Source organism: Urocitellus parryii, chromosome 7 (assembly GCF_045843805.1).
Source record: "Urocitellus parryii isolate mUroPar1 chromosome 7, mUroPar1.hap1, whole genome shotgun sequence".
In the NCBI taxonomy this organism is placed as follows: Eukaryota; Metazoa; Chordata; class Mammalia; order Rodentia; family Sciuridae; genus Urocitellus; species Urocitellus parryii.
Genome location: NC_135537.1, coordinates 33,207,227 through 33,232,252, shown reverse-complemented (window position 1 = coordinate 33,232,252; position 25,026 = coordinate 33,207,227). Strand labels below are relative to the sequence as shown.

Sequence of the window (25,026 nt, the reverse complement as noted above, 5' to 3'; positions counted from 1 at the left end):
GGCACGGGTGGCGGCTCTGCTCTGCCCCCACTCCAATTGTGGTAACGTAACTACCACGCCCTGGGGTCGTTGGTCCTGATCTGGATGTGAGTGGCGGCTCTGCTGGTTCCCCACTCCAATTGGTGTGACGTGTCTACCGCGCTGGCAGGGCTCTAGGCCGGTGGGTCACAGTTCTGCACAGCCCCCACTCCCAACGGGGGTATCTGACTACCTCTCCAACGGGTCGCTGAGCCCCCTCCGGACCCGGGTGGCGACCCTGCTCCACCCCCACTCCAACCATTGTGACGCGACTGCCTCCGTGTTACGTGTCCACCACGCTGGCAAGCTACCTGGCCTGTCTTTCCAGTGGGCCGCAGGTCTGCCTGCCCTGCTTGCTCAGATGGCATCTCTGCACAGCCCCTACTCCAAATGAGGTTACTTGGCTACCGCACAGCGGGGTCGCTGGTCCTATTCTAGGCGTGGGCGGCTACTCTCTTCAGCCCCAGCTGCGTTTGGTGTGTCATGATACCACGCCGGTGGGTCACTTGGCCTGCTCTGGGCGCAGGAGGAAGCTCCACTCTGCCCCACAGCACCCAGCAGGAGCCTGACTGAGAAGCAGTCACCGCTGGTTCCCTAGCCTTGGGCCGAAGCAGCTTCAGTAGCCAGAACCCCGCCTCTCGGATCCCGATACACTGTCCGCTGGGAGCTGGCTCCAGCGAGCGACCCCCACGGGTTCCCCAGCCCCCAGGCCAAAACTGTTCCGGGAGTCAGAACCCAGTCTCCCCAAGCTCAGAGCATGCTGCACTTGGAGCTGGCCTCCACTGGCAGTCTCCACAGTTTCCTCAGACCTGGGCCAGGTTCGCCCCGGGAACCAGAATCCAGCTGCTCAGTGCCCGGTGCACGCCTTGCCAGGTACGAGCCTCTAGGAGTATTCTCCACCAGATCCCCAGTCCCGAGCCTGAGCAAGAAATCTGTCTGCTAGACGCAGGCAAATACCAGCCTGAAATCACCTGTTCCGTAGCTGAATGAGCTGAGATCAGTAGAACATGGGGATGATTACATCATCTCTCCGAAATGGCAGCTGCTGTCCTCCTCCGTGGTCCGACCGGTGTCTGGAACCAAACTGGCCAGCTTCTCTCCTCTGACTCAAAGCCGGAACTCAGCACTCCGTGCTGCCAATGTACCACTGGCGGGAGCCCCCCGAATCCGTATCGCTGCTCCCCCGCTCCGGCACCTTGCCGCTCCCCAGCGAGTGCCACAGACGCCAGCCGCAGGGCGATTGCCTGTCAGGCTATGCGACCCTCCGTGCGGAGAAATGGAGCTCCCGCAGTCGAACTACGCACGATGGAAATCTGTCCACTAGATTCTGGAGCACCTCAATTTCACTGGAAATTCCCAACATGATAGCCTTCAGGCGATTCACATCGTCTTTCTCCCGCTCAGTGACGCGGTGCACTCAGGTGATGCACTCCCTTTGCCGCCATCTTCCCTCCTCAGGACTTGACTTCTGCACCCGCCTCGGGGCCACCTGTGGAGCCGGGTAGCTGCGGCCGCGTGGTTAGGAATCGGGTGGGTGAGGCGGCTGCTCGCAGAGCGAGCTCTAGGCCTCCCAGGGGAGCCCTGATGGCGGAGGCGGACTGCCGGTTCGGGCGGGGCGGGCCCAGCCGCTCGGGTGTCAGCCGCTTGCAAAAGCGGCTGCTGGCTTCAGGAGTTGACTTCTGCACCCGCCGCGGGGCCACCTGTGGAGCCGGGTAGCTGTGGCCGCGTGGTTAGGAACCGGGCAGGTGAAGTGGCTGCTCGCAGAGCGAGAGCTAGGCCTCCCTGGTGAGCCGCTTGCCGAGCGGCTGATGGCTGCGGGACTAGACCTCTGTGCCCGAGTGGCCGTCCAAGATCCACTTCTCTGGGACAAACTGTCACTTCCAATAAACCTACCAGTTCACGGCTGCTCTCCTCTTAAGGGAATTATGCTAGAAGTTCCTCCGTAGGTAGGCTGCAGTTGTTCAGATGGGTCTTTCTTATCCCGTTAAAGTGGAGATGTTGGAATCGCTGCTTCCTCGCCGGCCGCCATGTTGGATCCCATCTACAGGAAAATGACATTTAACATGATACGAAGGTGTCTGCAAACAACTGAAATCCTAAAAATTTTTTTTGAGAAAGCATTGTTTCCGAATATAAAATACTATTTTAATAGACAATACTGTAGATTTGTAATTATGTTCAATGTGTTGGGAAAGTGTTTAATTATATAACAATTTATTGTTATGATTTAAAATTATGTACACTGTAGCCATCAAACCCATTATTTATTTATTTATTTATTTATCCATTCTAATTTGTTATACATGACAGCATAATGCATTTAAACTCATAGTACACATACAGACCATAATTTTTCTTGTCTCTGGTTGTACACAAAGTCGAGTCACACCATTTGTGCCTGCTAAATCTATTTTTAAATAGACTTTTATTTATTAACTATTAATACAGTTCTATGGCATTTTTATCTACAATTTTTGGCTATACACTTTGTGATCACCTCTTTATATTTCAGTTTGGTTGTATCAACTGCTTACATGTGCATAGTATTGGTTGTACCAATTGTTTTTCCTTATATGAAAGATTTCATACTCTATTTTGCTTATTTAGGAAGATTATTATAACTTTATTATTTCTCATTACTTTTTGGTCATTGAGATTCTTCATCATTATGAAGAGTTTTTTTAATATAAATGGGTTTTGACACTTTCAATTATCATTAGTCTTTTGTATTTCTGCTTATGTTTGTATCCTCTACATCCCTTTATAGTGTAGTTTCAGTATAGTTAATACTTCTTATTCACTGGTATACTACAGCCAGAGCCAGTTATATAACTTGTGTTCTCTTCTTTTCAGTGACAACATTTTGGTAGCTTTAAGATCATATTGGAATATCTGTGCTATGGAAATTGGCCAATACCTCTAAAGTCAAATTTTTACTTTTTTTTTAAAGAAGTGATTATTATATCTTTACCAATATATCACCACTTTACATACTACAATTAACTTTAGAATTAACGCAACTTAAATGTTTTACATTTAAGTGTTAAAGGGCTAGAGAAACAGAAATGAGTATATAATCAAGTTCTTTATGAAAGCAACAGAAGAATACTCAAAGAAAATATTAATAGATATTAAAAATATGTAGATGAATATATTAAATATATTATAAATATAAATTTAAGTTTGATATTTGGCAGAGTGATAGGAAGTATTGGTCAAGCCTGATGATTTTTGCTTTGTTGTCATTTGGGTTGCTTAATCCTAATTTCGTCTAATCTGTTTAATTAATCCTTAATTAATAGTAACATGTCCTAGTTAAATGGTAGAGTAGTTATAAAACTGCTCACATCTACTCTATTTTTTCTGTCCTATTTTCTGTAACTTTATACTTCTGTCTTTAAGAAATGTTATTTATACTTACAGCCTATGTTATTCCCATTATACTTTCAATAGTATGTCCACAGTAAAGTTCTTTCTTTTCTTTAAAATACTGTGTAATTTAACTTCTATGTAGGTTACTATTCGAACAGATCACTGTTGTGAAATTATGCCAAAATTACTTCTTCTCCATTTGTTAAACAAGGTTCAAAATCATATGCTTAATTTAAAAACTTTTAATTGAACATTAAAAAATAGCTTCTTTAATAACTTGTGAATATATATTTTTTATTCTTTTGTGATTATCATTTTACTAACAACTTAAATATGTCAGGATAAATCTTTGCATTTTTCAGGTATTATGGCATGTTTTACCTACTTTGTTGTTTTTATGACATACTAGTTTATAAGCTCCTTAAATTTCTAATATGTATTCAGATGACAATTTATTCATCATTCAATATGAAAACAATTTATTAATACTTTGCTGCCTTTATAAATTTTGTTCTTTATATATAGTAAAAAACAAGTTGTATCCTCTGAACTTGTGATAAAAAACTAAAATACCCTTTTCCCTATAAATTTTGAAAGTTGTCTTTCCCTAAAGGAAATTCAATTTTTAAATAGAAATCAGGAATTCCAAAATGAACAGTATTTTTTTCATGCTAAATTTCTAACAATTATTTCTTGTATTTCAGTTCATATAAATAATCATGAGTTATAACATAGAACTCATTATCATTAATATGAGTAGGGCAGTTTATTATTAATTTTTGATTTTTTGTACCTTGACTTACTAATTTCTATCTTTTAGCCTGTAATTCTTTGAATTTGGACAAGCTTTCTAATAACATAATTTATAATTTGATTTTTTTCTGATTCAGATCTGTTGTATTTTCATTTTATTGTGTTCAGATTTTTTTTTTTTATATTTTGAACATAAGAATGGTAAACTGTGTAGTCTGTACTATAAAGTAGAAATTAGATTTCAACAACCCTCTACATGTAAAGGTTTTAAAATGTACTTTTGATATTACCTTACCATTTTTTTCAGGTAAAGCCTTATGTTCATATAATTCAGGTAAATTTTTAGCATGTCCAGTGTTTAATGCATGTATCCATATGCAGATTTTAATTGGTTTTGTTGTTTTATTCTTTGTTTGGCTACTGTGTTCCTAACCAGTGTGTTAATTTCCTAACCAGTGTGTCGGTAACTTCCTTTTTCTGTTGTAGAAATTTTCCAGTATCTTCATGTTTACCCTTTTCTTATTTTGATATTAAAGACCATTTATTGAAATATGGTTATTAATTTCACTGTGTTTAATTTGTCTCCTTTAATATAGTATCATTTGTCATTTAAGTACATTTTAGTATATACTGTTTCAAAAATTTATATAAGTGATTAGAATTTATAACTTTTTTTACTTCTGGGGCACTGGTGTTACACATGTTAACATTGAATTAAAGCCATTAAAACTACAGTGGTGGCTGTAGTTTCCATTATTTTAGCAATTTTTCCTTTTATTCCAAGAAAAACTGAATAACCTTAGTGTTATTACAATAATGTATCATGAAATTTTTTACACATTTATAGAGCATATGCCAGTATATTATATATTGATTATAAAATATTTAACTAATCAGTGGACTTTCCTTGGTTTTGATAATTTTAAATATGTTTGTTACGGTAAACATTAAAATGTTTAATTTTAACTTCTATATTTTAAAAAGATGATCTTCTTCAAAAGATTAGGAAGTAATTATAAGAAGCTGTAGGAGTGGAATACTAAAGTTTCAAATCTATGAAAGAACCCTATTATTTACAGTAAGGTGGATCTATCTTGTGTTAACAATAGCAAAAATGTACATAATACTTGAAATATCTCTTTGAAAAACCCTGAACATCAAACAATTAAGGATAGTAATTGCTAAGAAAAGGGAAAGAAATAAGTTAAATCCTAAAATTATCCTAACCTGCCACTTTAATAGGTATAGACATTACTACTAAAATGTGGTATAGACATTCTTGGTGACAGTACACGGGGAGAGAACTCAAATGAATCCCGTGTACTTCATAAGCTAAATAGATGGACCTAGAATTCACAAAACAGAGTATTGGAGAAGAGAGCACTGCAAAGAAAGAACACCAGAATTCTTCAGAGGAACCACCTCAATAAGTCAGCTGAGTATTGATTGGCACATAAATGTGAGGGATTTACCTTAATGCTAGGGAAAGAAGTACCCAAAAGAATTGGAAGTAATAGTGCCTGTGAAGAGTGCCTGTTGAGTACATTCAAGTTTCTGCCTTCACTAGTAGGGAATAATCAGCCCTAGAATGAATAGAATAATTTTTACAAAGAATTAAAACAATAAATTAAAAGGATCAGTATATTTCTAGGTAGAACACCTACATGCAGATGAAAGCTAAAAAAAATATTTACAGGAATACAAAAGCATCCACAACATTCAGAATGTGAGGTTCACAATGACCAGCATCTGTTTTTTTTTTTTTTTTTTTTTTTTTTTTAAAGATGGGGGAGTCATCAGAACTAAAGAAGAAGTGGCATAGATATTACAGGTAGTAGATAAGGATACTAAATAGTTCCTAGAAATGTATTCCAATTTTTAAAATGTTAATTAACATGTGGAAAATGTAAACGGATACAAATCAAACATCTAGAAATGAGAACTACAATGTTTGAAATAAAATATGCTTATTAGGATTAATAACAATAAACAGTTTAAAAACAAAAAAAAATAATGAACTTGAAGATACAGCAATAAAAACAATTCGAAATGACGTGTAAATTAAAAAAGAGAATATAAAAAATTATAGAACATCTATGAGCTATGGAAAACTTGATGCTGCCTAATGTAAAGATAATTTAATTCTCTGTGAGAAATAAGGGAGGAGATAAAAAGAGATGATTGAAAAAATTTCAAATTTGATGAAAAACATAAACCCATATAGCTAGGAAGCTCAGTGAATTCTAAGCACAAGAAACCTTAATAGGACCAGAGAAGGCACATCAGAATTAAATGCCTTAAAAGAAATGATAAAAAGAAAATTTTATAAGGATTCAGAGTGAAAAAAACAAAACAACTCAGTACATAACTGAGGATCAAAAATAAGGATGATTGCAATTTTTTTTTTTCATTTTAGTGCAAGAACTCAAAGAAGAAAATAAAATCAATCTAGTATTCTATACCATTTCAAAGCACAGTCTAAATAAAGACTTTGTTTCAGACTTAGGAGTCCTCAATGAACTCATCCAGGAAAGAGGTACTATAACAAGTGTTAAAACAAGTCCTTCAGATTATATATTGAGACCAGATGGAAATATATAATATATAGTAGTGCACAGGAATGAGTAAACAGAAATGGTAACTGCATTGATAAATATGTAAGATTTGTGTGTGTATATATATATATATATATATATATATATATATATATACCTTTAATTAACCAATTGTTTAATCAAAACTAATGGCAATGTAGGCCAGGTGGAGTGGGACACACCTGTAATACCAGCAATTTCTGAGGCTGAGACAGGAGAATTGCTAGTTCAAAGCCAGCCTCAGCAGATTAGCCAGGCAATTAGCAACTCAGCTAGACCTTGTCTCTAAAATATCAAAGGACTGGGGCGGTGGCTCAGTGGTTAAGCACCTTTGGGTTCAATGCCCAGTCCTAAAAACAAAACAAACAAAAAAACAAACAAACAAAAACACCAAAAACATAAAATACAACAACAACAAAAAATCAAAACTAATGGCAATGTAGTATAACATTTGCAACTTATATAAAAGTAAAGTATATGACAATAATAATGAAAGGTTGAGAAAGGAAAAATGAAAGTGTGGGATTATATTGTTTTTAAATTATAGCATGTGTAATATGATGTCATTTGAAAGGAGTTGAAATCAGTTAAAGATGTATAAACTCTAAAACAACAAAACAAAATATTATAATTTATTAGACAATAGAAAAGATAAATGGAACTTAAAAAAAAAAAAACCCTTAAGACAGAAAAATAGTAAAATCGAGCCCAAAACTGATGGGATAAATAGCAAGTTGATATAAACTAACCAAGTCAATGACCAGATTAAATAGTCAGAATATCCCAATTAAAAGACAGAGATTGTCATTTGAGTTTCCAAGACACTAGTGAGAATCCAAATATACAAGCGTCAGTCTAAAAGAAAATATTTGAAAATTCTGTGTTTGACAAAAGACTGACATTCAGAATATTTAATGGACCCTTAAAACTGAAAAACAAGTGATAAATAATGCAATTAAAAGTGGGCAAAAATTTGATAGCCATTTTTAAAGAAGAAAATATACCAATGTCAAATACAGACATGAAAATGTGGTCAGCAACAAAAGTTGTTAGTGAAATGCAAATAATTATCACAATGATATATTGCTTCATATGCACTCTAGAATAAATGTAATAAAGATAGTGACAAATTTGGGCAAAAATGTGGAGAGATTGACACCTTCATATATTTGTTTATTGAAGTGTGAAATGCTATAGCCACTTTGCAAAGTAGTTTGGTAGTTTGTTAAAAAAAAATTAAAAGTAAATTTTACCGCATAATCCAACAATTCACTTCTAGAAATATACTCAAGAGAAATGAAAATAAATGTTCACTTAAAAACTTGGACATGAATATTTGTAGCAGCATTTATAATGATCAAAAAGTGGGAATAATCTAAATATTCATCACCTGGTGCATAGATAAATGAAATGTGGTATAGACATAAATAGATTACTATACATAATAAGGAAGAAAGTACTTGTATGTGATATAATGTTGGACCTTAAAAATTCTATGCTTCGGGCTGGGGATGTGGCTCAAGCGGTAGCGCGCTCGCCTGCCATGCGTGCAGCCCGGCTTCGATCCTCAGCACCACATACAAACAAAGATGTTGTGTCCGCCAAGAACTAAAAAATAAATATTAAAAATTCTCTCTCTCTCTCTCTCTCTCTCTCTCTCTCTCTAAAAAATGGAAAAAAAAATTCTATGCTTCATGAAATATGCCAGATGCACAATCTAAATGTTGTATGTTTACATTTATACAACATATAGAGAAATAACAAATCTATAGAGTCAGAGATTAAATTAGTAGTTGTCTGACTGGGGTGGGCAGGGGGAGTGACTGAAAAGGGCTATAAGGAATTTATTTGGAGTGATGGAAATGTTTAAAAATTGGATTCTGGTGAGATTTATACAACTGTTTAAGTTTATTGAAAATTCCTGAATTGTGCAATTAAATTAAACTTATGTGAGTTATACCTCAATTTTAGAAATACAGTGATAAAACTAGAGAAAAATTAGACACATCTCAATTACATTCAGATATTTTGATACTTCAGTTCACAGAACCAATAGAAAAATCAGTAATACTATATAGAAGCCTTGGATAACATTACTGACCAACTTAACCTGATTGTCACTTATTGCTCCCTAGAACAACAATCTGATGACACTTATTGCTCCCTAGAACAACAGCAGAATACACATTCTTTTCATGTTCATACATACATTTACTAAGACCTTATTTTGGCCCAAACAAGTCTCAATAAATTTAAAAATATTCAAAGTATGTATCCTGACCATAATAAAATTAGATTAGAAGTCAGTAACAGAAAATTTCTAGAACATCTTTTAGGATTCAACAAAAAAAATTACACGTCTAAATAACCAGACATCAAAGAAAAAGTCAAATGGAAATTAAAATTATTTTGAACTGAAAACATATCTTATCAAAATAAATGGGAAGCAACAAAAGCAGAACACATGGGGAAATTTGTAGCACTAAAAATGTCTCAAATTAATAATTTTTTTTCTAACAAACAAGAAAAGTATAGTAACTTGGGCCCAAATTAAGTAAAAGAAAGGGAATAATAAAAGAAAAGAATTCAATGGAATAACAACAATAAAAAAAGAAACATTTGAATAAAGCTATTAATTGGCACTATGAGAAGATCAATATGGATCTTATAGAAGGAAAGGAAGAGAGCAATAACATTGATTTAAAAAATTTTATAGTCAGAATAAGAGAGAATGGGGGGGGAGAAAAATTACCAATATCAGAAAAATGCTAATATTAATACAGAATCTACAAGTATTAAAGGGACTGCAAGGAAAAATTATTTAAATGTTTATGGTAGTACATTTGACAACTTAGATGAAATAGAAAATTTACTTGTAGTACAGAAGCTTGAAATTCATTAAAAAAGAAAGATATAACTTAAATACCCCTGTATCTATTAAAGAAATTGAATTTGTACCTGAGACCTTTCCACAAAGAAAAGTCTAGGCCCATATGACTTGATTGGTTATGTTTACCAAACATTTAAGGTTCATAAAATTCTAATTCTATGCAAACTCTTGCAGAAAATTGCAAGGTTGAGAATACTTCCCAACTTTTTTTTATCAATTAAACATTAAAACCTGTTACTAACTCCTATTAGAAGAAATTTACAAGTCATTAGAACTCATGAAATTTTTCAAAAAATTATGTTCGTAAGAATGGTTCATAAGCCAACATTATTCTAAGTGGAGAAAAACTGAAGCATTCCCTCTAAAAACCAGAACAAGACAGGGATGCCCTCTTTCACCACTTCTATTTAACATAGTTCTTGAAACACTGGCCAGAGCAATTAGACAGATGAAAGAAATTAAAGGGATACAGATATGAAATTAACACAAATTATCACTATTTGCCGAAGATATGATTCTAATACCTAGAAGACCCAAAATATTACACCAGAAAACTTCTAGAACTAATAAATGAATTCAACAAAGAAGCAGGATATAAAATCAACACCCTAAAATCAAAGGGTATATATTCAATCTAATGTATGAAATATGATATGTCATGAGCTTTGTAATGTTGTGAACAACCAATTAAAAAAAAAAGAATAATGTTGGCTTGCGGCTTAGCATAAATAGCTTTTAAGATGTTGAAATATGTTACTGTTATCCGTAGTTTTTTTAGTATTTTGAACATGAAGGTTCAACAAAATACAAGCTGTATTTTTTTAGTGCTTTTCTGCATCTATTGAGATGACCATATGATTCTTATCTTTAAGTCTATTGATGGAATGAATTGCATTTATTGATTTCTGTATGTTGAACCAAGCTTGTTTCCCTGGGATGGACCCCGCTTGATTGTGGTGCACTATCTTTTTGATATGTTTTTGTATTAGATTTGCCAGAATTTTATTGAGAATTTTTGTTTATGTTCATTAGAGATATTGGTCTGAAGTTTTCTTTCTTTGATGTGTCTTTGCCTGGTTTTGGAATCAGGGTCTTACTGGCCTCATAGAATAAGTTTGGAAGTGCTCCCTCTTTTTCTATTTCATGAAATAATTTGAGGAGTATTGGTATTAGTTCTTCATTAAAGGTCTTGTAGAACTCACCTGTGTATTCATCTGGTCTTGGGCTTTTCTTGGTTTGTAGGCTTCTGACGGCATCTTCTATGGAATACTATTCAGCATTAAAAGAGAATAAAACATGGCAATTAGGCAGGTAAATGGATGGTGTTGGAGTATATAATTGTAAGTGAAGTTAGCCAATCCCCAAAACCAAATGCTGAATGTCTTCTCTGATATAAGAATGTTGATTCATAATGGGATTGGGAGGGTAGGAGCATGGTGGATTATACGAACTCTAGATAGAGCAAAGAGGAAGGAGGGGAATGAAGGGGGCATGGGAGTAGGAAAGATGGTAGAATGAATGGACATTATTACACTAAGCACATGTATGAAGACATGAATGGTGTGACTCTACTTTGTGTACAACAGAGATATTAAAATTTATGTTCTGTATGCATAATATGAATTTAATATTCTGTTTTCATACATAACAAATTAGAATAAAATTATTGAAAGGTAAAAAAAATGATTTGTCAAAGACTTATTTTCTAGTGCCTCAGTATATAGACTTATGTGTACATTGGGTTTTTTGCAGAGGTAAACCAAGTTAGAAATGAGGTTAAATCAGGACACAGAGGCAGATGTGCACAGAGCAAAGATAATCTGAGTACTCAGAGGGAGAAGATGGTCATGCAACCAGAGTTATGCATCTACAAGTGAAGGAACATCAGTGATAGCTGGAAACACCAGAAACTAGAAAAGATAAGGAAAGATTCTCAGAGTTTCCAGAGAGAAAATGGCCTTGCTAACATGTTGATTTTGGACTTCTAACCTCCAGGACTATAAAACAATAAATTGATGTCCTTTCAAGCTACCCAGTTTTGACTCCTTGTTATAGAAGTCGTAGGACACTAACATAGCAGTGTTTTGCTGTCTGAGATGAACTTTTACGGTTTTGTATTAGGTGTGTTCTTAAGTATTGCATGATTTTGGGTAGTCTTGTAAATGATATTGCTTTTGAAATTAGTTTCCTATTTGTTCTTTGCTTTTGTCTAAGAAATATAATTAACTTTTATATTGACTGTGTGCTCTGGAACCTGATGAATTTATGTATTAGTCACCATAATTTTTTAATACTTTTTTTAGGAATTTTAATTTACATAATTATGATACTTTTTGTTTTATAACCTGTACAGCATTCATTTATTTTCCTTATAGTATTGACCTATCTAGAATATGCAGTACGATGTTGAAGATAAGACTTATCCTTGAAGAGAATTCTTTATGTATTCTTTCTTTAGGGGAATGTATTTAATATTTCATATCTGAATGTAATGTTAGCTGTAGATTTTTGTGAATGTCATTTATCAGTTTGAGGAAAATCCCTTCTTACCGGTCTGTGATTTTTGATGGAGGTAGATAACTATTTCAAATGTTTCTGTACATCTATTGAGATAATCTTCATCTTTCAAGTATTGATAACTTCAATACACGTAAAATAACATTAGAGAGAAAAATTCACAAATTTATTGCTATTGAATTCAATTCCAATATAATTCTTTCTTTATCATCAGCCAGTCATTTATAAGGTCAGGAAAGATTTTTTTAAAATATTGAAAACACTAATTTTTGTCCATAATTTTAATTGGTATACTACAATTTTACATAATGGTAGGATTCATTGTTACATATTCAATATATTTACAATATAACTGTATAATTTGAACACTCTTCATTTCACATTTTTTTCCCTTTCCTTTTCCTCTTCCCTCTCCCAGGTCTCTTTTCTCTACTGATCTTCCTTTGATTTTCATGAGATCTCCCACCATCATTCTTTTCATTTTTCCTCTGTTGCTTCCAAATACGAGAGAAAACATAAAGCCCTTGACTTTCTGAGTTTGGCTTATTTCACTTAACAATGTTCTTAGGTTCCATCCTTGGTCCTGTGAATGACACAATTCCATTTTTCATTATGGCTGAATAAAACTTCATTTTGTATGTATGCCACATTGTCTTTATTCATTCATCCATTCACAGACATCTAGGCTGGTTCCATAGTTAGTCTATTGTATCTTGTGTTGCTGTAAACCTGGGTATGGATGTATTGCTATAGTATGCTGAATTTAATTCTTTAGGATAAATCCTGAGGAGAGGTATAGCTGGGTCATATGATGTTTCATTTTAGTTTTTTTGAGAACTCTCCATACTAATTTCCATAGTGGTTGTACTAATTTATAGTTCCACAAATAGTGAAAACACTAATTTTGATAGAAAATATTAATAAATTAATTAAACTAAGGAATTCATCATTACAATGTCAAAGAACAAAAACTAAAAAAAAATGAGAACATAATTGCAATATATTTAACCTCTACAGGATTAATATCAAAACAGATAAAATCTCAATCTGAATATAAACATAAGATATGGAAGGAAACAGCATTTAAAAATCATTTATGACACCCTTCCCTTCCCTATCTACACACACACACACACACACACACACACACACACACACGAGTAGTTCTTGAAGATGATAAAATGAACTTCATTTTTGTTGGTGTAATTCTTGATGTGATCTTTGGCTAATACCAAAAGCTGGTCATCTTTATGTTCCATTATATACCAGGTAAAACTGGTGCCAGGTACAGTCAAGTAAGCATTACCCTCATCCTTGAGCATTTGCCAAATGAAAACTTTTTGTAGGCTGAGTAGCAACTCTGTCTGTAATTCTCTCCTCTATAGTTCCATCTGTGTGACTCCTCTCCTATCTCAAGTCCATTTAGAATGTATGTCCTCATTTACATATCTTTTTCTGCCCATTCCGTTGGGAAGTTGCCCAGTTTTTTGGGAAGTTGTCAGATAATTCTAATTTCAAAATTAGTTGGGTCTACAAATACCTCTGATGTGATTGTCTCTAAAGCTTTATGACATAAAAATGTGGAAAGAAAATAATAAGAGTCGATTTGGTGGAATCACATGATTTAAATACCAAGTATCTGGATCGGGTTTGTGACTCAGTGATGAAGTACTTTTATAGAATACAGGCAACCCTGGATTTAATCCCTAATGCTGGGATTAAATCCAGCACATTTTAAATTGCACATTGTCTTCTTCCTAGCCATTAAGAAGAAAATGAGAACTTTGGCTCCTGGCAATAGACTTTGCCTTCCCTCAAAAGGTAGGGATTTAAGCAAGCAAATAAACAAACCAAAAGGAAATGGGAAAAAACACACAGAGTATTTATAAGAGTAGGCTGCAAAATTGGAGGGCATTTCCTAGAACGTTTTGATTATATCTCTACAGTAAATACCATATACAATACAGGAAAACATATATTTTTTCTTTTTTTTTTTGGCGGTGCTGGAATTGAACACAGAGACTTGTGCATGCCAGGCAAGCCCTCTACCAACTGAGCTATAGTCTCAGCCCACAAAGCATATATTTTCTGATAAAACTGAACTCTAATTATTTAATAATGTGTAATGTAAGAGGAAAGACAAAAGAAGTCATTTTTGGAAACAGCAACACTGTTTTCATTTATCAGTAAATGCTTACTAATATCATGAGAGGGAAAATGTTTTTAACAAAAGGCTTCTATTGTATAGGGTATGTATATTCCTGAGACACATATAGAAGAAAATAAATATTAAATGTAGACAATAATATGTTTATTTCTGTACATGATGTTTCATAATTAAGTATGAACTCATAATCTGCATTAGCTATCAAAGCCCTAGTTGAATTAATTTGTTGCCAGTATGCCATTTTAGGACTAACATTTTAAAATTTTGTTATAGATTTCTTTTGTAAGGAACACACACACAGTGTTCTTAAATTAAAATAACTATTAATGCACTTAGGCTATTAGAAAATAGCACAAATCATAATTTAGATGTATTGATTTTATGCATGATTCATTTCTTTTTTTTTTTTTAATATTTATTATGTTTTAGTTCTCGGCGGACACAACATCTTTGTTGGTATGTGGTGCTGAGGATCGAACCCGGGGCCGCACGCATGCCAGGCGAGCGCGCTACCGCTTGAACCACATCCCCAGCCCCCATGATTCATTTCTTAAAGCAGTAGATAATTAGCTAAAAATTTTTACAAAATAGGAAGTTTTCAAATATCTTAAATAGACTTTTCTGAATTATACTTCTCCATGAGCATGAAAAATAATTGGATATAACAAATTTCTTAGAAAAACAAGCTAAGAAAAGACACATTAATTCTTTTGAAAATGAATTTTATCTTGAAATTTATCTAGAATTAGGTCCTTCTGTCCCCAAATCATAAAATACCAACTTACCTTTTCTTTTTGGTACTTGGAATTGAACCCAGGGGCACTTAAACACTGAGCCACAACCCATCCTTATTTTATATTTTATTACAAGACAGGTCCTCTCTAAGTTGCTGAGGCTGGCTTTGAACTCTGGATCCTGCTGCCTCAGCTTCCCAAGCTGCTGGGGTTGCAGACAGGTACCACTGCTCCCAGCACATATCTATTTTTCAATTAACTTTATCATCAATCAGTAACAAATAATTTATGTAATTATTTCATACTTAAATCAAGCTTTAAACCATTTAGAAACTTTGTCTAACACATTTCCAGAATTACTCTTGTGTAAGTTTTTAACTCCTCGTCACCTCTATCCTCATATCTTGTAATATGAGTGAAAATAAGTGTTGTTGAACTCATTCATAATTATTTTACTTCTCTCTATACTTTTTATTCTCAAGTGTCTAACTTGAAATATTTTTATTTTCAGGTGGTTGAGGGTTTTTTTCCTCTTAAATAATCAGCAATTTAAATTATTGCTGTTGTTTTCTTCATAGGGTCAAAGAGAATAAGTGATAGTGAAGTCTCTGACTATGACTGTGATGATGGAATTGGTGTAGTATCAGGTAAGAATTTTAGAATTATTTTATAATACTAAAAATGGAGTGTGATTCATCATTATTTACCATTAATATAAACAATAGAGAAAAATCTCTTGCTTCCTCATTTCCTAAAACAATTTTTTTATGATAATCAGTGGCAATTTGGACCCCTAAAGAGTTATTGGAATATCTATATAAATTATTAGATTGAATATTCTTGAAAGATGGCAATTAGGTAGATATTTGTAATTTTTTATACTAAAACAACTTTAAAAAAGGATTTACAATAAATTGGAGGAGATATTGCATAATTGAAACTTCTTTATAATGAAGCAAAGTTGTGAAAATAAGTTGAAATCTTTTTGATATCACCAACATAACTACATATATCAAATATTTGAATGAGACTTCTGCAGTTTTTTTCTATTGTATTCATATTAAGTATCATGTGCAGCTACCTTTTGAAATTATACTACTGTAATTTAAAATATTGCATTATTGTATGGTTAGAAAATTTCCAATGTTTTCATATTTAGGTAAGAAGATATGCTTTCTATAAATTCTGACAAAAAATACAATAGTCTTAATATTACAAATCAATTAACATGCCTGTATCAATATGCCACTTTTTAAAAACCAAAGTATTATTTTTTGCTTTTGTTTTTTGTACTATGTGTGAACAATATATTCATGATTTAAGTAAGACTGCAAATATATTTTCCATATTTATGGTTTATATATTAAACCCCTCAGTAAAATGGTTATGTAAAATATTTCCCCCGTGGTTCCTTCTCAGAAGTCATTGCAATTTCTTTATTTTTAATTATTTTTTTTTTTTTTTTACCGGGAGAGTCTACTTTAATGAGTGGTCAGGGACGTCCTGAATGAGGAGGTGTGGATGCGGAGCCTGCAGATGGGAAAGGGCCACCATGGTGGATTGGGTGGAGGGACAAAGGGCCGGAGGCAAGGAAACCCTGACTGATCCAGTTGTGAATGGACACCGGGGAGTACAGAAGAGTTAAGGGGTTGGTTGGAGGATGGAATGGGTGTGGCATTAGGGGTTGCTCAGATGCAGACCTGTGCTCTGGAATGGTGGTTTTCTTTTTTTTTTTTTAGAAGAGAGAGAGAGAGAATTTTTAATATTTATTCTTTAGTTCTCGGCGGACACAACATCTTTGTTGGTATGTGGTGCTGAGGATCGAACCCGGGCCGCATGCATGCCAGGCAAGCGCGCTACCGCTTGAGCCACATCCCCAGCCCATGGAATGGTGGTTTTCAAATGTCTCGTTTACACACTGGAGGGGTCTGTTGTGTACTTCTGGTTGGGACTGTGCAGGAGGGGGTATTGGGGTACACTCTATCTGAAAAGAGCCTCCTGTGATTCGGATGTCCCTCGCCTCCTTTCCTCCCCACACCGAGAAGCTCTGCTCCTAACTATCCACTCTTGAGTCCTTGGGGATCTGGGAACATTTAAATTCCTTACTTGGCAGAGTGATATAGGCACATGGACTTCTATCCATTGATGGGGACATTGGCTCAGACGTTAAAAAATATTTTTATTAGTTGTTGATGGATCTTTATTTTATTTATATGCGGTGCTGAAAATTGAACCCATTGCCTCATGAATGTTAAGGAAATGCTCTACCACTGAGCCTCAACTCAAGCCCCTGCAATTTCTTTTTCTGTTCGTATTCTATTTCTTTGTTAGTTAATTGTCTCACTTCTTATTTATTTTAAATATTTAGCCACATAAGTTTTTTTTAAATCCAAAATATTTTCCTTCAGACCATTGAAAGCTCTTCATCTTCATGCTATTTTAGTACACATCTGAATTCTTTGATTTCTGTTTTCAAAGTGGAAATTTTTTTAATGATTCATGTATATGAGTACTACTTTAAATTAAAAAACATGATAAATGAAAACAAAAAATGTACATATTAAAAGAGTATCATGTGATATCAATAGATGTACACATTACATAATGTTTAAATCAAGTTAAACATATCTATTCCATCAAACATTTCTCATTTGTTTTCGGTGCAAATAACCAGACTCCTTTCTTCTAGCTTTTTAAAGTAGTGGATAATTATTATCTGTAGTCACCTTATCATACACACAAGAACTTTTTCTTATGTCACTATGACTTAGTACCCATTGATCAAGCATTTCAGATCTCTTCCCCCAAAATACTTAAGTCTAATCAATTTATTATTTTTCCATTCTATCAAAGGAATTGTATTTTTTGAAACAAAAGTATAAATAGTTTATTATTTGGATTAATACTCAATGAAATATTTTTTGACATTACAGAGTATCGTTTAAAAAATCTATCCACAATTGATGCAATCATACATGTACCTAGGGTAATGATGTCTGTCTCATTTCACCATCATTCCTACCCCCTTGCCTACTCTCCACCTTTTATTGGCCTCATCCAAAGTTCCTCCATACATCCCATCCCTCCCATTATGGATTAGCATCCACTTATCAGAGAAAACATTTGGCCTCTGGTTTTTTGGGATTGGCATATTTTGCTTAGCATCCTGTTCTCTAACTCCATTCATTTACCTGCAAATGCCATAATTTTATTCTCTTTTAATGCTGAGTAATATTCCATTGTGCACATGTACCACAGTTTTTTTATCCCTTCACCTGTAGGTTGATTCCACAGTTTGGCTATTGTGAATTGTGCTGCTATAAACATTGAAGTGACTACATTACTGTAGTATGCTGTTTTAAGTTCTTTGAGTATAGAATGAGGAGAGGGATAGTTGGGTCAAATGGTGGTTCCATTCCACGTTTTATATGGAATCTCCATCATGCTTTCTAGATTCGTTGCACCAATTTTCAATCCCACCAGCAATGTATGAATGTGCCCTTTCCCTCATATCCTCGCCAACACTTATTGTTCCTTGTATTCTTAATAATTGCCATTCTGACTGGAATGAGATGAAATCTTATACTAGTTTTGATTTTCATTTCTCTAATTGCTAGAGATGTTGAAAATTTTTTCATATATTTGTTGATTGATTGTATATCATCCTTTGAGAAGTGTCTGTTCAGCTCCTTAGCTCATTTATTGATTGGGTTGTTTTTTTCTTTTTGGTGTTAAGGATTTTAGTTCTTTTTTTTATATTTTTATTGGTTGTTCAAAACATTACAAAGCTCATGATATATCATCTTTCATACATTTGACTCAATTGGGTTATGAACTCCCATTTTTACCCCAAATACAAATTGCAGAATCACATCGGTTACACACTCACATTTTTACATAATGGCATATTAGTGACTGTTGTATTCTGCTACCTTTCTTATCCCCTTCTATCCCCCTTCCCCTCCCCACCCATCATCCCTCTCTACCTCATCTGCTGTTGTTCAATTCTCTCCCTTGTTTCCCCACCTTTCCCCTCACATCCTCTTCTATGTAATTTTGTGTAACATTGAGGGTCTCCTACCATTTCCATATGCTTTCCCTTCTCTCTCCCTTTCTCTCCCCGCACTCGTCTTTGTTTAATGTTAATCTTTTCCTCATGCTCTTCCTCCCTGTTCTGTTCTTAGTTGCTCTCTTTATATCAAAGAAGACATTTGGCATTTGTTTTATAAGGATTGGCTAGCTTCGCTTAGCATAATCTGCTCTAATGCCATCCATTTCCCTACAAATTCTATGATTTTGTCATTTTCAATTACTGCATAGTACTCCATTGTGCATAGATGCCACATTTTTTTTTTATCCATTCATCTAGGAAGGGCATCTAGGTTGGTTCCACAGTCTAGCTATTGTGAATTGTGTCGCTATGATCATTGATGTGGCAGTATCCCCATAGTATGCTCTTTTAAGATCCTCAGGGAATAGTCCAATAGCTGGGTCAAATGGTGGATACATTCCCAGCTTTCCCAGGTATCTCCATACTGCTTTCCAAATTGGTCTTACCAATTTGCAGTCCCACCAGCAGTATACAAGTGTACCCTTTTCCCCACATCCTCGCCAACACTTATTGTTGTTTGACTTCATAATGGCTGCCAATCTTACTGGAGTGAGATGGTATCTTAGGGTGGTTTTGATTTGCATTTCTCTGACTGCTAGAGATGGTGAGCATTTTTTCATGTACTTGTTGATTGATTGTATGTCCTCCTCTGTGATGTCTGTTCAGGTCCTTGGCCCATTTGTTGATTGGGTTATTTGTTATCTTATTGTTTAATTTTTTTAGTTCTTTGTATATTCTGGATATTAGGGCTCTATCTGAAGTGTGAGGGGTAAAAATTTGTTCCCAAGATGTAGGCTCTCTATTCACCTCTCTTATTGTTTCTTGCTGAGAAAAAACTTTTTAGTTTAAGTAAGTCCATTTATTTATTCTTGTTGTTAACTCTTGGGCTATGGGCGTCCTATTAAGGAATTTGGAGCCCGACCCCATAGTATGTAGATCGTAGCCAACTTTTGTTCTGTCAGAGGCAGTGTCTCTGATTTGATATCTAGCTCCTTGATCCATTTTGAGTTAACTTTTGTGCATGGCGGGAGAAAGGGATTCAGTTTCATTTTGTTGCATATGGATTTCCAATTTTCCCAGCACCATTTGTTGAAGATGCTATCCTTCGTCCATTGCATGCTTTTAGCCCCTTTGTCAAATATAAGAAAGTTGTAATTTTGTGGATTGGTTTCTGTGTCCTCTATTCTGTACCATTGGTCCACCTGCCTGTTTTGGTACCAGTACCACGCTGTTTTTGTTACTATTGCTTTGTAGTACAGTTTGAACTCTGGTATCGTTATACCTCCAGATTCACACTTCCTGCTTAGAATTGCTTTTGCTATTCTGGGTCTTTTGTTTTTCCATATGAATTTCATGATTGCTTTATCTATTTCTACAAGAAATGCCATTGGGATTTTAATTGGCATTGCATTAAACCTGTAGAGAACTTTGGGTAGTATCGCCATTTTGATGATGTTAGTTCTGCCTATCCATGAACAGGGTACATTTTTCCATCTTCTAAGATCTTCTTCTGTCTCTCTCTTTAGGGTTCTATAGTTTTCATTGTATAAATCTTTCACCTCTTTTGTTAGGTTGATTCCCAAGTATTTTATTTTCTTTGAGGATATTGTGAATGGAGTGGTTTTCCTCATTTCCATTTCAGAAGTTTTGTTGCTGATATACAGGAATGCCTTTGATTTATGCATGTTGATTTTATATCCTGCCACTTTGCTGAATTCATTTATTAACTCTAGCAGTTTCTTTGTAGACCCTTTTGGGTCTGTTAAATATATTATCATGTCATCCGCAAATAGCGATAATTTAAGTTCTTCTTTTCCTATGTTTATGCCTTTAATTTCTTTTGTCTGTCTAATTGCTCTGGCTAGTGTTTCAAGAACTAAATTGAATAGAAGTGGTGATAGAGGGCATCCCTGTCTTGTCCCAGATTTTAGAAGGAATGCCTTCAGTTTTTCTCCATTTAGGATTATGCTAGCCTGAGGTTTAGCATATATAGCTTTTACAATGTTGAGGTATGTTCCTGTTATCCCTAGTTTTTCTAGTGTTTTGAACATAAAGGGATGCTTTTTCTGCATCTATCGAGATGATCATATGGTTCTTGTCTTTAATAATAGTGGTGAATAGTATTTATTGATTTCCGTATATTGAACCAGCCTTGTATCCCAGGGATGAATCCTACTTGATCATGGTGTACAATTTTTTTTAATATGCTTTTGTATTCGATTCGCCAGGATTTTATTGAGAATTTTTGCATCCAAGTTCATTAGAGATATTGGTCTGTAGTTTTCTTTCTTTGAAGTGTCTTTGTCTGGTTTTGGGATCAGGGTGATGTTGGCCTCATAGAATGAATTTGGAAGAGCTCCTTCTTTTTCTATTTCTTCAAATAGCTTGAAAAGTATTGGCATTAATTCTTCTTTGAAGGTTTTGTAAAACTCCGCTGTATACCCATCCTGTCCAGGGCTTTTTTTGGTTGGTAGTCTTTTGATGGCTTCTTCAATTTCTTCCTTTGTTATTAGTCTGTTTAAATTGTGTGTGTCTTCCTGACTCAATCTGGGCATATCGTATGACTTAAGAAATTTATCGATATCTTCACTATCTTCTATTTTATTGGAATATAGGGTTTCGAAATACTTTCTAATTATCTTCTGTATTTCTGTAGTGTCTGTTGTGATATTGCCTTTTTCATCCCGTATGTTAGTAATTTGATTTCTCTCTCTTCTTCTCTTCGTTAGCATGGCTTAGGGCCTGTCGATCTTATTTATTTTTTTCAAAGAACCAACTTTTAGTTTTTTCAATTTTTTCAATGGTATTTTTTTGTTTCAATTTCATTGATTTCTGCTCTAATTTTAATTATTTCTTGTCTTCTACTACATTTGCTGTTGTTTTGCTCTTCCTTTTCTAGGTTTTTGAGGTGTAGTGTGAGTTCATTTATTTGTTGGTTTTTTCTTTTTTTGAGGAAAGAACTCCAAGAAATGAATTTCCCTCTTAAAACTGCTTTCATTGTGTCCCATAGATTACGGTATGTTGCGTCTGTATTGTCATTTGTCTCTATGAATTTTTTTATCTCCTCCTTTATGTCTTCTGTAACCCATTGATCATTCAGTAACATACTGTTCATGTTCCATGTGATGTAGGATTTTTCCTTCCTTCTTTTATCATTGATTTCCAGTTTCATTCCATTATGATCAGATATGGTGCATGGTATTATCTCCACGCCTTTATATTTACTAAGAGTTGCCCTATGGCATAATATATGGTCTGTCTTTGAGCAGGATCCCTGTGCTGCTGAGAAGAACGTGTATCCACTTGATGATGGTTGATATATTTTATATATATCGGTTAAGTCTAGGTTATTGATTGTGCTATTGAGTTCAATAGTTTCTTTATTAAGCTTTTGTCTAGAGGATCTGTCTAATGGTGAGAACGGTGTGTTGAAGTCACCCATAATTATTGTGTTGTAGTCTATTTGACTCTTGAACTAAAGGAGAGTTTGTTTTATGAATGTTGCAGCTCCATTGTTTGGTGCATATAAATTGATAATTGTTATGTCTTGTTGGTGGATGGTTCCTTTTAACAGTATATAGTGTCCTTCTTCATCCCTTTTGATTAACTTAGGTTTGAAGTTGATTTTATTTGATATGCTTGCTTCCGAGGGCCATGTGAGTGATATGATTTTTCCCAACCTTTTACCTTCAGCCTGTGTATGTCTTTTCCTATCATATGAGTCTCCTGAAGGCAACATATTGTTGGATTTGTTTTTTTGATCCAGGTTACTAGCCTATGTCTCTTGGTTGGTGAGTTTAGGCCATTAACATTTAAGGTTACAATTGAAATATGATTTGTACTTCCAGTCATGTTTATTTATTTATTTATTTTAGTTTGGCTAGTTTTTACTTTTTGGTTATTTTCCTCCCCCTTTACTGAGATACCTCCTGCTGTTAGTTTTGGGCACTATTTTTCAATTCCTCTTCTTGTAGTATTTTGCTCAAAATGCTTTGCAGTGCTGGTTTTCTGGCTGCGAGTTCTTTTAGCTTTTGTTTATTGTGAAAGATTTTAATTTCATTGTCAAATCTGAAGCTTAATTTTGCTGGATACAGTATTCTTGGTTGGAAACCATTATTTTTCAGCGTTTGAAATACATTGTTCCAGGATCTTCTTGCTTTTAAAGTCTGTGATGAAAAACCTAATTGGTTTACCCCTGAATGTAATCTGCCTCCTTTCTCTCATAGCTTTTAATATTCTCTCCTTGTTCTGTATGTTGGCTATCTTCATAATTATATGTCTTGGAGTTGGTCTATTACAGTTTGAATGTTTGGGGTCCTGTAGGCTTCCAGGATTTGGCAATCCATTCCATCTTTCATCTCCGGGAAGTTTTCTAGAATTATTTCATTTAATAGGTTGTCCATTCCTTTGGTTTGATTCTCTATGCCTTCTTCTATCCCGATGACTCTCAAATTTGGTTTTTTATGACATCCCATATTTCTTGAATAGATTGCTCGTGAGATTTAAGCATCTTTTCTGTGTTTACTATATTCTTTTCAAGTTGATAAACTTTGTCTTCATTATCTGATGTTCTGACTTCTACTTGATCTAGTCTATTTGTAATATTCTCCTTTGAGTTCTTAATTTGGTTTATAGTTTCCTGCATTTCTAGGATTACTGTTTGATTTTTTTTAAGATCTCTATCTCCTGGTAAAGCTCGTTCTTTGCCATTTGAATTTGTTTGTTTAATTCATTTTCAAAATATACTTTTATTGCTTGGACTTGCTGTCTCATGTCTTCTCTAATATTCCTTTCCATCTGAGTTAGGTGTGCCTTGAGTTCTTTCCCTATCCCTGTTTCTGATGCTTCTAGGTCCTCCTGTAGAATTAAATTGTCCTGCATTGTTTGTACTCCTTTTTTCCCTTGTTTTTTCATGATGTTCACGCTAATTTCCAGCTCTATTTGATTGCTGTGTTTCTGCTCTCTTCTATAAATTTGTTTTGCTTTTTTATATCTCTGTCGTCTCTCCTTTGTGTTGGTAGACTATGCTTGCTAAAGTGGATTCCGTTGGGAAGGAATTCCAATGGTCAAGCTCCAGTGACGTCACCTCTCTGCTATGGCGGGCCCCAGGCTCTTTACTGGGGTGTCCGAATGGAGGGGTGGGATTGGACTGTCTCTGTTTGGTTTCAGCTCCTGGACCCCGGCGGCTGGGCGGTCTCCAGCTGCCCAGTTGCGCTGGCAGCCGGCAGGCGAATGGTCACCGGTGGGCGTGCAGTCTCCAGCTGCCCAGTCGCGCGGTCAGCCGGCGGTCGATCGGTCGCCCGCGGGCATGTGGTCTCCAGCTGCTCAGTCGCCGAAGCAATGGGCCGTCTGTCGCTGGTGTGTGGGCGATCTCTAGCCGTCTAGTCGCAGGGGCAATGGGCGGGCTGTCGCAGGCAGGCGGGCGGTCCCCAGCTGCCCAGTCGCGTGGGCAGCCGGCGGGCGATTGGTCACCAACATGCCTGAGGTTTCCAGCTGCTCAGTCGCAGGGGTAATGGGTCTGTTGTAGCTGGTGGGCGGGCGATCTCTAGCCGCCCAGTCGCAGGGGCAATGGGCCGGCTATTGCAGGCGGGCGGGCAATCTCTAGCTGCCCAGTCATGCGGTTGGTCGCCGGCGGGCAGCGGGTCGAGTTTCGCCGGCTGGCGTGCGTTCTCTAGCCGCGAGGGCCTGGCCTCTAGTCCCCTGGTTTCTCCTGCTAGTCCTGGTTTCTCCTGCTGGACCAGATTTCCCCTGAATGATGCCTCTTGGCAGTTCAAACTGTACTCTGGGCCTGGAGGGTGCCTATTGAGAACCCCCCCCAAGCACTCTATTGTTTTGATTTTTTCTGCTTGCCCCTCCCCCCGCGCTGGCAA

General features: G+C 35.7%; 1 protein-coding gene across 37 annotated transcripts in view; it reads left to right on the top strand.

The window, feature by feature from the left end:
• Window positions 1–25,026, top strand: part of Rims2 (regulating synaptic membrane exocytosis 2) — a 586,271-nt gene that overhangs the window by 349,810 nt on the left and 211,435 nt on the right. For all 37 annotated transcript variants that reach the window (XM_077801030.1, XM_077801026.1, XM_077801047.1 and 34 more), the window contains one exon: window positions 15,624–15,692. In XM_077801030.1, the coding sequence (XP_077657156.1) occupies window positions 15,624–15,692 (69 nt within the window). The remainder of the gene's footprint in view (window positions 1–15,623; window positions 15,693–25,026) is intronic.